This window comes from Lagenorhynchus albirostris, chromosome 1 (genome assembly GCF_949774975.1).
Source record: "Lagenorhynchus albirostris chromosome 1, mLagAlb1.1, whole genome shotgun sequence".
Classification (NCBI taxonomy): Eukaryota; Metazoa; Chordata; class Mammalia; order Artiodactyla; family Delphinidae; genus Lagenorhynchus; species Lagenorhynchus albirostris.
In genome coordinates, this window is record NC_083095.1 from 191,733,049 (window position 1) to 191,748,070 (window position 15,022).

Consider the following 15,022-nt stretch of genomic DNA (forward strand, 5'->3'; position numbering starts at 1 on the left):
ACTCTAAGAATTTGTAACCACGAATCTGTTGGTCCACGGCTTGGGGTTTGAGTTTTTTATCTGCAAAATCCAAGAGTCCTGAGCTGTGAAATTAGCCAAGGAGCTAGTGCCCTCGGAAGCAAATAAAAAAGTATTTCTGAAAAGGTATATCTCTCACCCAGGACTCCCTCATATAATGCCCCAGGTTACAGAGCATTTGAGAAAACATTTCCCTTCAGCCTGCAGTCAGCAGACACCACCAATAGCAAGATTAAAACGTAGGCACTCTATATAATACACGTCTTATGGCTTATGAAGTAAGTACGCTTAAAGTGGTATTAGCGTGAAGGAAGGCCTCAGTCATAAGAACACTAGGTGCTAGGAAAACGGAACAGAAAGATTTGTCAAACTCTTTGAACTATAGGAATAAAAAGTACAGTCATTAAAAAAAACACCCAAAAAACTCTGTGGCTAGGTTCCTCAGAGATTAGACACAGCCTAAGACAGCGAGTAAATGAGATGGATTTCGGGAAAATTCCCAGAATGCAGAGAGAGAAGAGGTTAAGACAATGCCAACTCAGTTTTTCACGGAATATGGGCTGCATAATGCTTTGCGTAAGAATAAAGGGCTAAGAACTTTTGCCTTACTAAATATCAAAAGTGTCGATAAAACTATAGTAACGGCATCGGCTTAGAGAGACCAATCAGGGAACAGAATAGAGAGCTCTCAGATGCAGATGCTTGTACGTGGGAGTGTCATAAGTAACGGGTAGTAATACCTGTCAGTGTGAAAGGATTAAATGTTGTGTCCTTTTGGAAAAAGATAAAGGTCGAGAGCTCCTCGTGGGTGTGGTTTAAGACTTCAGTGTTCAGAGTAAAGCGGTAGAACTTTAAAGTAGTCACAGGAGAATCTCGTTATTACATTAGGGTAGGGAGTGTTTTATTAAGAAAGAAAATGCACAGCCGTAAAGAAAGAGCTAGATGTTTCTGACTGCGTTAAAATGACTTCTGTTTGCCTAGGGCCACCAGTTATTTATTTAAGGTAGGATCGGCAATGGACCGAGAGTCCAAAAACTGGACTGGTTTAGGTGCAATAGGTTATTTCTCACTCAGTCATCACTTGGAGGGATTTGCCTTAGGGATGTGTTACCCTCCTTCCTGAGGCATTGGGGACCCAGCTTCCTTCCATCTGGTGGCTTTGCTGTCTCTTAAGCCCTTCTCTTAGCCCACACCCGGGTGGGGGAAACCAGCCGGTTTCCTCACTGAGAACGTAACACTTACGGTCCTTGCTTGACGGCTGATCACACGCGTTCACCAGGCTGCAAGGCGAGGGAGGAGTGGACGGCCTCGGAAGTGCGGCCCTTGGCCCGCCGCCGCTGTCTGGCCGCAGGGAGTCCCCGTGGAGGGCGAGGGTTGGTGTCGGAGAGCAGCTGTCGGCCGCAGGAACTATCATGAAGAGGGAAACCTCAGGGAGACTGCGTTTCACATCCGTGTCACTGGCAGAATGTCTGCTGATGCCAAGTATTAGCAAGGGTCCTGGGGCCACGGGGAACACGCACACACTTCCAGGCACCCAGGCAGGGCAGGAAGGAGTCCCGTGAGTGGATATTTAATAGCAAAATGTGTTAAGGGCCAGAGTGTTCCTCAGTTGAAAAGTGGGCATATAAACTACTGTTGATTAATATCATGGAGTATCGTTCAGCTGTCAGAATGAACGAACTGGGTCCGCATGTATCAACACAGACATGGCAGACTGTATTGAATGAAAACTCCAGTCGCAACACAAGCAGTGCCACTTGTGTACATTTAAAACGATAATAGAACGTGTTGTTTTTTTAATTGAAGTGTAGTTGGTTTACAGGGTTTCAGGTGTACAGCAAAGTGATTCACTTATACATGTACATATATATTTGTCCCATTTGTTTATTTTTAACATCTAGAATTGTTGAAAATGTTTTCGTTATTAATGTTCCATTTTAAAACACTTCAGACATATAAAAAATAAGAAAATATGATAAAGCTGCATACCCAGCATCAGAATTAAAGCACTATTAACCTCGTATATTTGGTTCAGATACCATATGAAATAAATCATAAGAGGCGTGGCTAGAGGCCCATGCTGAAACTGCTGGATATATTCCCATACACACTTCCATATTTTTAAACGTGTATACATCCATAAACAGTACGTGCTGTTCTGTTCACAGTTGCCAAGACATGGAAACAACCTAATTGTCCATCGACAGAGGAATGGATAAAGAGGACGTGGTACATATACACAGTGGAATATTACTCAGCCATAAAAAGGAATGAAATTTTTGCCATTTGCAACAACCTGGATGGACTTGGAAGGCATTATGCTGAGTGAAATAAGTCAGACAGAGGAAGACAAAAACTGTATGATATCACTTGTGTGTGGAATCTAAAAAACACAGCAAACTAGTGAATATAACAAAGAAGAAACAGTCTCGCAGATATAGGGAACAAACTAGTTACCAGTGGGCAGAGGGAATGGGGAGGGGGAGGGGTTAAGAGGCACAAACTATTAGGTATAAAATAAGCTACAAGGATATTGTACAACACGGGGAATACAGCCAATATTTCATAATAACTAAATGGAGTTTGACCTTTAAAATTGTGAATCACTGTATTGTATACCTATAACTTATACAATATTGTACATCAATTACACTTCAGTAAAAAAAGAAAATATTTAGAAGTAAGCAATAGTGCACTATACACAATGACTAAAATTTTTTAAAAACACACATGAAAACCACTTTTGGCATTCCTTGTCATTAGAAGCATCACCTGAAAGGAGGGCAGAGATGAAAAGAGGTAGAGGCAAGCACATGCTCTCACTGCCAGTTTCCTAGTGGACAGAGTGAACGAACAGCGAGTCCTCTGTCGCCTTCACGCCACCAGCAGTGCGGGTGGTCTGATGTACCACCCTGTACTGAGCACTGTGAATGGAGCGCTAAAGTGTGCAGCAGCAAAAGCGGGCAAAAATGTCTTCCTTCTCCTCTCTTCAATTAATGAATAATGAAGAGGGACAAATCATATTTTAACCTAAACAGATCTCCTGAATCTCCCCTTTGTGTGATTATGCCCTCTTAGCTCTTTCCCCCGTTACCTTTCTAAATAGAAGGGTTAGAAGCACTTACACTCTTGCCATATGTTGTTTCCAAATTGCCTCTGAGTATCTTTCTCCTGGGATGGGTGTTTATTTCATTTAATATTTTATGAATGAGTAAAACTCCGATTAGAGTAGCGTACCTTTTCTTTTGTCCCCAGTCGTTTGTATGACGTACGTGTGGGGGGCTGGGTCATGTAAAGAAAGAAGGAATAAAGTAAGATAAGAACAGAAAAATATTAGAAAACAAAAATGGTAAAAACTAATGAATCTAGAAGGTGTTTCTTTGAAAACACAGTAAAATCAGTATTAGTTAACTAACGTAGGGATGAGGGGTGAAAATAAAGTTACAAACACCAAATAAGAGATGGTAACGAAGAAAAAAATATGGAGTAAATTCAAAGACTTCTAAGAGACTATTTTGCTTAAGTAGCTTCAGGTAGCTTTTTTTTTAAAGCCAGACAAAAATGGATAATTTTCTAGGAAATAGTATTTTCTGCAGCTGATACTAGGAGAGATAGACACACCTAATTGGAGAAATTGCTGTAAACGAACCAGAAGAAATAAAATACCAAAATATATCAGAGACAGCTGGTTTCTCAGGGGAATGCCTTCAGATATTTAAAGAAGAGATCACTCCACTGGTATTTAGATGTTCCCAGAGCATATAAAAGGTAGAAAGCTTCCATAACTTTAAAATAACGAAATGAGTATAACATTGATATCAAAACCCAGTAAAGGCAGGACAAAAAGAAATGTCAGTCTTAATTATGAATATTGATGCAGAAATTCTAAGTAAAGTATTGGCCAGTGGAATTCCCCGCACATTAGAAGAAAAATACATCGTAACACTTGAAGTTCATTGTGGGTTGGATGGGTTAGTATTTGGAAATTTATAAAGAGCACGCATATTAACGGATCAGATAGGAAACACAATGTGTATATACTGAAAAACATTTTGTGAAATTGAGCATTCATTCTTTAAAAATACTCTTGATAAATTTAGAATGCATCGGTCCTGATTTCACGAGATAATATTTATCTGTGGCGCTGTGAAGCCAGAATTTATCACGTTAAAGACAGGAACAAAACAAGAATGTCAGCTCTCATCAGTTTTATAAAATTTTTTTCTGGAGGTGTCAGCCAAGAAAATTAGCCCAAAGAGGGAGATGAGTAGTAGGAAACGGAGAGGAGGACAAACAGTTAGCACTACTGCCTCTGCTCTTCGTTGTTTTCTTGTTTTTCAGTTTTAAATTTACCCTTCTCTTTCTTGTCCCTTTTTTTCTCTTGAGCTAAAGTTTTTTTGTTTTGTTTTGTTTTCCTTTTGGAGAAAGATTAAATTATTCTTTTTAAAAGAGGGTCCCAGCCATTAGAAGACTTTCACTTTTGCAACCTTTACACAATATAGTGTGTAATTTTCAGCTAGGTTGTCATTGTGATGCACGGATCTTCTTTTAATACCGAATTCCCTCCTCTTCATGCTTTTAAATAAAGGAGGGAGATAGCGGTGCGTGTGTGTGTGCGTGTGTGTGTGTGTGTGTGTGTGTGCACATGTGCCATTTCTAGCTTGGGTACTATGATAAACACGGCAGAGATTCAAACCACTGTGCTTTTTAATACTCATAATAGAAGGCAAAAGGATTTTACAGCTTTGGTTTATTTAATATCACCATTTAGGTAACCCTGATGGTGGTTTTCAGTTTACCTCTACACATCATTGAGAGGTTTAAAACAAATGATCGCATTGAGATTGGTCAAGCTTTATTTATACTTTTGTTTTGAAGCTTCATTTAAGGCAGTTTCTACTGTACGTGTACCGAAATTAGATTACTGGCACCAGATTTCCTTATAGAAATTGAACATTTATTTTCAAGATGTGAATGTAAGTGAAGGTACCTATAGCTTTCGTATAAGCCTTGATTACATATACAAATGAATTTTATTTTAACTGACTTCTTCTGACTAGAAATGTAATTACAGAAAACAAACCCTTATGGACACTACTTAATAGAGCATAAAAGTATATACATTTTGAGTTGTCCTTTTTTCTTCATAGTGTATTTTAAACATTTTAGCACATGCCATTCTTTTTTAGGATCTTGGTTTTGAATAATTGCATATTTTTCTATCATATGAAATTAATGTAACCAGAGTCTCCCCTTCTCCCCAGACTCTTTTATTTTTACCCCAGGTCCTTTCTCTCCTCAATTCCTTCCAGTTTTACTCTCTTCTTGTTCTTCAAGGGAGAAAAAATGAAGTACACTTTTATTATGCGGTTGGATCTGCAAAGGGAAACGTTTATTTAAAATAAATGAGATTTTGCACATTTGGCGAATCCATAATACTTAGTAAGGGATGCTGTTTGCCTTATTGCGGAAGCCACGACTTTGGTTATATATTTGTCTATTGGATTCCAGAACGTTACCCCTCAGGGAAACTTGCCAACCTGTATATCAGAGTGAACTTTTCTGGGGTGTAAAGGGAAATTACATAGTGGATAGCATGAAATGATGCCATGTCATCCAGTATAGAAGGCACTAGCCACACACTGATGTTTAAATTTAAATTAATTAAAATTAAAAATTCAGTTCCTCAGGCCCACTAGCCACAGTCCAAGCACTCGGTCTAGGAGCCACGCGGCTGGTGACTCAGCATAGCGAACAAGCAGAGTATGGGTCCAGCGTCAGAACATGCTGTTGAGCAACCTTGGGGTCACGGCTGTACATGTTACCTGTTTTTATATTAGAGTTTTTACATCAGTTTGGTTTTAAATTTTTCTTCCTAGTATTATAAATACTAGTAAAAAGCAGAATTTCAAGATGTTTGGAAACAGTGAACAGTTCAAAATTATTTAGAGTAATTTTTACTTTGCTAACCAACTTAAATTTTAAAATTATGTACTGAAGTAAAACACATCTAGACAAAGGGTTGCCAGCATCTGGAAATTCTAGGAGAACATTTAAAATATTCTCGATTTAGTACAAAGTCCAGGGACAGGCAGGGGAGGGTGGACTCTTGTATCCTTGAGTGAGGGTCTTGGAAGGATGATGGAGAAAGAGGAAGCTGTTTTTGAAAGACACTCAGAAGAAGCAAATGAAGTGGAGAAATAACGTATTTAATTGGGGCCTGTAGTTTTAGGTTATAATTATAGTAGTTTGATAAATCTAGAAAAAGTAGAAACCATAGGAAGGGAAGAACCAAGGGGGGAGGGGTGGATGGGAACCGTCAATCATCCTGTTGTCAGTGGCAACAGCCGTTGTGATTTGTCACCTCTCTATCCAGCCTCCTTTCTGTCATATTCATTCAACAGTGAATGAGGTCAGTGGAGAACGCAGACGAGATCTGAGAGGCCAGTGGGGTGATTAAGTGCCCTGAAGCTAAGCCAGATGGCTTGAGTTTTAAATCCCAGCTCTGCCATTTGTGGGACCATAGGCAGTTATTTAACTGTGTATGTGTTTATCTGTAAAACTGGGACAACAACAGTGCTATCTACCTTTTAGTGTTCTTGTGAGTTTAGAATTAAAATACTGAACTCATTGAAGACCATGTTATGAAGAGTCCTGATAACTAGGCTGAGGTAATACAGGCACATGAGCTTCGGGGCTTATTGTTGCAGGAAGGCAGACACTTAAACAGGTAGTTGCAATAACGTTAGATAAGTTTTATGAGCAGGTAAGTTTAGTATTCTATGATAGTATATGTTCAGGTGACCTAATTCTTTCTTTTTTTTAATTCTTGATAATTATTTAAGCAAAATTAATTTAGCTTTTAGGACAGTTGGTTTCATTTTAGATTATATTTTCTTAGCTTCTTCAAATCAACTGTTACTTGTTTCATGGCTTGTATTCCGTAAAATGTGTTTATTTCCGTAATATGATAAATGTTGAAAGCTTCCAAGATATTAAGTAAAAATGTTGCCCTGATCATTCTGGTAATATCATAAGTGTCAAAACTCTTTCCCTGATGCTTTGCGTTAGGTACCAGGTTGCCAAAAAGGTAATAGAATCCTCTCTTAGCTATAGCATCTGCCTAATCAAAATAAAATCTATCTTCCAGACATTTTACAAGAGAGTTTGGTTAGCTTTGAGCATAATTAAAAGAGTATTTTACTTGATACCTGTTAAAAACAGGAAACCATGAGGTACAACTGTTTTTCATATATAGTGGGGGGCAATCTCCTCAACTGGAAATAAGAAGCGGCTAAAGTAAGTTTTCAAGCGTAAAAATTTAAGGGCACCAAGATTGGTTCAAGGTGGTGGAGTAGAAGGACGTGCGCTCACTCCCTCTTGCGAGAGCACCGGAATCACAACTAACTGCTGAACAGTCATCAACAGGAAGACACTGGAACTCACTAAAAAAGATACCCCACATCCAAAGACAAAGGAGAAGCCACAGTGGGACGGTAGGAGGGGCACAATCACAATAAAATCAAATCCCATAACCACTGGGTGGGTGACTCACAGACTGGAGAACAGTTATACCACAGAAGTCCACCCACTGGAGTGAAGGTTCTGAGCCCCACGTCAGGCTTCCCAACCTGGGGGTCCGGCAACGGGAGGAGGAATTCCCAGAGAATCAGACTTTGAAGGCTAGGGGGATTTGATTGCAGGACTTTGACAGGACTGGGGGAAACAGAGACTCCACTCTTGGAGGACACACACAAAGTAGTGTGCCCGTCGGGACCCAGGGGAAGGAGCAGGGACCCCATAGGAGACTGAACCAGACCTACCTGCTAGTGTTGGAGGGTCTCCTGCAGAGGCGGGGGGTGGCTGTGTCTCACCATGAGGACAAGAACACTGGCAGCAGCAGTTCTGGGAAGTACTCCTTGGTGTGAACCCTCCCAGAGTCTGTCATTAGCCCCACCAAAGAGCCCAGGTAGGCTCCAGTGTTGGGTCGCCTCAGGCCAAACAACCAACAGGGAGGTAACCCAGCCCCACCCATCAACAGACAAGCGGATTAAAGTTTTACTGAGCTCTGCCCACCATAGCAACACCCAGCTCTACCCACCACCAGTCCTTCCCATCAGGAAGCTTGCACAAGCCTCTTAGATAGCCTCATCCACCAGAGGGCAGATAGCAGAAGCAAGAAGAACTACAATTCTGCAGCCTGTGGAACAAAAAACATATTCACAGAAAGATAGACAAAATGAAAAGGCAAAGGACTAAGTACCAGATGAAGGAACAAGGTAAAACCCCAGAGAAAAAACTAAATGAAGTGGAGATAGGCAACCTTCCAGAAAAAGAATTCAGAATAATGATAGTGAAGATGAGCCAGGACCTCGGAAAAAGAATGGAGGCAAAGGTCAAGAAGATGCAAGAAATGTCTAACAAAGACCTAGAAGAATTAAAGGAGAAACACCTAGAAGAATTAAAGGAAAAACAAACAGAGATGAATAATACAATATCTGAAATGAAAAATACATTAGAAGGAATCAATAGCAGAATAACTGAGGCAGAAAAACAGATAAGTGACCTGGAAGACAGAATGGTGGAATTTACTGCCATGGAATAGAATAAAGAAAAAAGAATGAAAGTAAATGCAGACAACCTAAGAGACCTCTGGGACAACATTAAATGCACCAACATTCTTATTATAGGGGTCCCAGAAAGAGAAGAGAGAGAGAGAGGACCTGAGAAAATATTTGAAGAGATTATAGTCGAAAACTTCCCTAACATGGGAAATGAAATAGCCACCCAAGTCCAGGAAGTGCAGAGTCCCAGGCAGGATAAACCCAAGAAGAAACACACCGAGACACATAGTAATCAAATTGACAAAAATTAAAGACAAAGAAAAATTGTTAAAAGCAACAAGGGAAAAACGGCAAACAACATACAAGGGAACTCCCATAAGGTTAACAGCTGATTTGTCAGCAGAAACTCTACAAGCCAGAAGGGAGTGGCAGGATATATTTAAAGTGATGAAAGGGAAGAACCTACAACCAAGATTACTCTACCCGGCAAGGATCTCATTCAGATTCAGTAGAGAAATCAAAAGCTTTACAAACAAGCAAAAGCTAAGAGAACTCAGCACCACCAAACCAGCTCTACAAGAAATGCTAAAGGAACTTCCTTAAGTGGGAAACACAAGAGAAGAAAAGGACCTACAAAAACAAGCCCAAAACAATTAAGAAAATGGGAATAGGAACATACATATTAATAATTACCTTAAATGTGAATGGATTAAATGCTCCAACCAAAAGACACAGTCTCGCTGAATGGATACAAAAGCAAGACCCATATATATGCTGTCCACAAGAGACCCACTTCAGACCTAGGGACACATACAGACTGAAAGTGAGGGGATGGAAAAAGATATTCCATGCAAACGGAAATCAAAAGAAAGCTGGAGTAGCAATACTCATATCAGATAAAGTAGACTTTAAAATAAAGTATGTTACAAGGAACAGGGAAGGACATAATGATCAAGGGATCAATCCAAGAAGAAGGTATAACAATTATAAATATAAATGCACCCAACATAGGAGCACCTCAATACATAAGGCAAATGCTAACAGTTATAAAAGAGGAAATCAACAGTAATACAATAATAGTGGGGGACGTTAACACCTCACTCACACCAATGGGCAGATCATCCAGACAGAAAATTAATAAGGAAACACAAGCTTTAAATGACACAATAGACCAGATAGATTTCATTGGTATTTATAGGATATTCCATCTGAAAACAACAGATTACATTTCTTCTCAAGTGCACACGGAACATTCTTCGGGATAGATCACATCTTGGGTCACAAATCATGCGTCGGTAAATTTAAGAGAATTGAAATCATATCAAGCATTTTTTCGGACCACAATGCTATGAGATTTGAAATTTACAGGGGAAAAAAACGTAAAAACACAAACACAGGGAGGCTAAAGAATACGTTACTAAATAACGAAGAGATCACTGAAGAAATCAAAGAGGAAATCAAAAAATGCCTAGAGGCAAATGACAGCAAAAACACAATGATCCAAAACCTATGGGATGCAGCAAAAGCAGTTCTAAGAGGGAAGTTTATAGCAATACAATCCTACGTCAAGAACCAAGAAAAATGTCAAACAATGTAAGCTTACACCTAAAGGAACTAGAGAAAGAACAAACAAAACCCAAAGTTAGTAGAAGGAAAGAAATCGTAAAGATGAGAGCAGAAATAAATGAAATAGAAACAAAGAAAACAATAGCAAAGATAAATAAAACTAAAAACGGGTTCTTTGAGGAGATAAACAAAATTGATAAACCTTTAGCCAGACTCATCAAGAAATGGAGAGGACTCAAATCAATAAAATTAGAAATGAAAAAGGGGAAATTACAACAGACACCACAGAAATACAGAGCATCCTAAGAGACTACTACACGCAACTCTATGCCAATAAACTGGACAACCTGGAAGAAATGGACAAATTCTTAGAACCTTCCAAGACTGAACCAGGAAGAAATAGAAAATATGAACAGACTAATCACAAGTAATGAAATTGAAACTGTGATTAAAAATCTTCCAAGAAACAAAAGTCCAGGACCAGATGGCTTCACAGGTGAATTCTATCAAACATTTGGAGAAGAGCTAACACCCATCCTTCTCAAACTCTTCCAAAAAATTGCAGAGGAAGGAACTCCCAAACTCATTCTCTGAGGCCACCATCACCCTGATACCAAAACCAGACAAAAATACTACAAAAAAAGAAAATTACAGGCCATTATCACTGATAAATATAGATGCAAAAATCCTCAACAAAATACTAACAAACAGAATCCCACAACACATTAAATTTAGCATCATACACAATCAAGTGGGATTTATCCCAGGGATGCAAGGATTCTTCAATATGTGCAAATCAATCAGTGTGATACACCATATTAACAAATTGAAGAATAAAAATGATATCATCTCAGTAGATGCAGGGAATCAGGCTCCCTGACTTCAGACTATACTACAAAGCTACAGTAATCAAGACAGTATGGTACTGGCACAAAAACAGAAACATAGATCAGTGGAACAAGAGAGAGAGCCCGGAGGTAAACCCACGCACATATGGTCACCTTATTTTTGATAAAGGAGGCAAGAATATACAATGGAAAAAAGACAGCCTCTTCAGTAAGTGGTTCTGGGAAAACTGGACAGCTACATGTAAAAGAATGAAATTAGAGCACTACCTAACACCATACACAAAAATAAACTCAAAATGGGTTAAAGACCTAAATGTAAGACTGGACACTATAAAACTGTTAGAGGAAAACATAGGTAGAACACTCTTTGACATAAATCACAAGATCTTTTTTAACCCCTCTCCTAGAGTAATGGAAATAAAAACAAAAATAAACAAATGGGACCTAATGAAACTTAAAAGCTTTTGCACAGCAAAGGAAACTTTAAACGAGACGAGACGAAAGACAACTCTCAGAATGGGAGAAAATATTTGCAAACGAATCAGCGGACAAAGGATTAATCTCCAGATCTCCAAAGAAGACATACAGATGGCCAAGAGGCACCTAAAAAGCTCCTCAGCATCACTAATCATTAGAGAAATGCAAATCAGAACTACAATGAGGTATCACCTCACACCTGTTAGAATGGGCATCATCAGAAAAATCTACAAACAATAAATGCTGGAGAGGGTGTGGAGAAAAGGGAACCCTCTTGCAGTGCTGGTGGGAATGTGAATTGGTACAGCTCCTATGGAGAACAGTATGGAGGTTCCTTAAAAAACAAAAATAGAATTACCGTATGATCCAGCAATCCCACTACTGGGCATATACCCAGAGAAAACCATAATTCAAAAAGACACATGTATCCCAATGTTCATTGCAGCACTATTTAGAGTAGCCAGGTCATGGAAGCAACCTACATGCCCATCAACAGACGAATGGATAAAGAAGATGTGGCACATATATACAATGGAATATTACTCAGCCATAAAAAGAAACGAAATTGGGTCATTTGTAGAGATGTGGATGGACCCAGAGACTGTCATACAGAGTGAAGTAAGAAAGAGAAAAACAAATATCGTATATTAATGCATATATGTGGAATGTAGAAAAATGGTGCAAATGAACCGGTTTGCAAGGCAGAGATAGAGACACAGATGTAGAAAACAAACATATGGTACCCAGGGGGGGAAACGGGTGTCGGGGGGGATGAACTGGGAGATTGGGGTTGACATATATACACTAATTTGTATAAAATAGATAACTAATAAGAACCTGCTGTATAAAAATATAAAATTCAAAAAAAAAAATTTAAGGACCTTTGTGTAAGAGCTGAAATAGATTAAACTAGGTGCCAACAGTTACAAATTTGTCAAAGCTCCTCTCGTTCTTAGCTACCATTCTAGGTTTTTTAAATGAACTCAATTAGTCTTCTGATGCATTGAAATGCATCAGATTAGAAATGAAAAATTAGAAATGAAAAAGGGGAAATTACAACAGACACCACAGAAATACAGAGCATCCTAAGAGACTACTACAAGCAACTCTATGCCAATAAACTGGACAACCTGGAAGAAATGGACAAATTCTTAGAACCTTCCAAGACTGAACCAGGAAGAAATAGAAAATATGAACAGACTAATCACAAGTAATGAAATTGAAACTGTGATTAAAAAAAATGTATTCTTGCCTTTGTGTTTCTTTGGTCATGGTGATGGGAAACGGACAAAATTATCTTGTATTAATAGAATTTTACTGGTTTTACAAAATGAAAAATTGAAGCTGAATAGTTAGGAGAGATGTCTCTAGTTTTGAGAAATCCCTTTGTTTCGTAGAAATTTGAATGGGTGGGGGGAAGCTGACTATTTGGAAGAAAGGAAAAGCGAGAAGAAGTGAAGGGGGCTGTGTGCTCCGTGAGGTCTTCCGGGAGCGCTGGCCCTCGGTCTGCACGACGCCTGGTTCTTTTCTCTGGGTGGTTATCACACACCAAATTGTCAGAACACGGCTGCCAGCTTCTTGCTTTGCTTTAATCATAACTTATGTTTTTAGCAGGTATATAACCTACGACCACCGCTCGAAGTATTGAAGCAATTACGTTTTAGAAATTAAAGATTTTATAAAGCTAATGTTTGTTTGGGGAACACAGGTTAGCTTTTGCGTGGGTTCTATTTAATGATGATCCCACCCCCCAGTTTGAGTTCTTGTTACAAACACTGAAGCACAGTAGTAGATGAATTAGGCACGCCTCTTTGTCATCTGTAGGTTTACAGAAACATGTTTAGAATGTTCAGTAGATCAGTTGCTGTTGAAACGATCCAAGTAGTTGAATGTCTCAGGCTGCTTGCTGGCAGGTGAGCTTACATGCATTTGCTTTCCTTCCAGATTCATGAGAAACTTCACTACTACGAGAAGCAGAATCCCACGCCCATCCTCCAGGGGGCGGCAGCCTTAGCTGGTGACGTAAGTGTGCCTTTCTGAGCTCAGGGGTACTTGTCCTTCGCGGCCCCTTGGGGGCAGGACTCACCCTAGTGCAGACAGAGATGTGTGATCCTAGGAGTGAAAACCGAAAGAAGTTGCAAATATCTCCAAAAGGCCTGTCATCCCTGAGTTTACCCTGACACTAGGCTGATTTTTGTTCACTTTCCTGTCCTAAAGATTTTGCATGGAGATAACCCTCTTGTCCTGCCTTGGTAATTACGAAATAGAAATTTTAGTCTGTGCCTCTGTGGGGAGAGATGCTATCAGCTGTTAGAGTCCAGGAAAGTCACAGGCAAGAGAAAAGCTTTGGAGAAATAGAGACAAGACGGCTTGCATCGCTGCCAGTCTTGAAACTGACAGACGCTGGCATAGGAATGAGGCGGACGAAATACATAAAAAGTCAGGGTTGTTTTTTAAGTGGATTGTAAAGCATAGTAGAGATTTATGGGTATTAGACCTTTCCAAATTACCTTCATAACCGAAAAATAAATTTGAGCAGCAGTTGGCATTGATGGAGTAGTTAATTTCCCGTAGCTATAATTTTATTTTAAATCTGGGTCAGGGAACTAACTCGCTGTTTCTCCCGTTAACTTCTGGACTCAGATGAACTGAGCACAAACCTGGATGAACTACAGGGGACACTAAGCTGGACAAGAAATACATGTGGCGTGGAGGCTGCTTTTAGTGACACCCTACAGCCTCTCTGTTGTTTTTTAATCTTTTATGTTATTACAATAAAACAAACTATAGTTCCACTTAGTAAGTTTTTAGAGCTGTAGGTATAATGAAAAAAACCGACCATCTTCAAGGGTTGATTTTCTTTGATAATACCGTGTATTCTAGTTTAGAAAATAAAGCATGTGTAATGTATCTCCAAGTTGTGTGTTACCTGTTTAGTCCCCATTTTTTTCTTCCATTTCTACAGAGATTACAAATTACGAGGATATTGCAACATACATGTTTTGTGAAGAAGCTTACCTCTGTGTTGCAGAACCAAAACACTTGACAATTGAGAGAGCCTTGAAAACCAGTTTTAAAACATTTATTGTTGAGGGTTTGGGGAAATATTTATTTATAAACCAATGTAATTAAGACCCAGTCATGTTACAACAATATTGCATTTTTTTAATTAGAGATTTTTATGTAAATATAAACTTAGCATTTTGTAATTCATCAGGGCAATATATTTAAATGTTTGATTCAAGAGTGCAAAGAGCCTTTTGTGTCTTTTTGTAAGTTAAAAATTCTGTAAAAAAATGTTACCTTGAAAAAGGAAAAGCACTTTTTGAAGTGTAGTCAGTGAATATATCAATTTTGTCTGATTTTATTTTTTGTGTATAATTTATATTACACCCCTCGTTTAGAGAAAAGTCCTTTCCAGAGATAAGAGCAATTATTTTTGGTTTGTTAGAAACTGTAGGGGCAAATGGAACTTTCATGCAGTGTTTTGAGAAGGGTTTTTAAATGAAAGTATATGTACATATTTTGCATTCTGCGCTGTATTTTTTC

At 38.9% G+C, this 15,022-nt stretch overlaps 1 protein-coding gene across 5 annotated transcripts in view; it reads left to right on the top strand.

Moving 5' to 3' along the window:
- Positions 1 to 15,022, top strand: part of MPP7 (MAGUK p55 scaffold protein 7) — a 253,485-nt gene that overhangs the window by 131,808 nt on the left and 106,655 nt on the right. For all 5 annotated transcript variants that reach the window (XM_060163543.1, XM_060163535.1, XM_060163558.1 and 2 more), the window contains one exon: positions 13,418 to 13,495. In XM_060163543.1, coding sequence (XP_060019526.1) covers positions 13,418 to 13,495 — 78 coding nt within the window. The remainder of the gene's footprint in view (positions 1 to 13,417; positions 13,496 to 15,022) is intronic.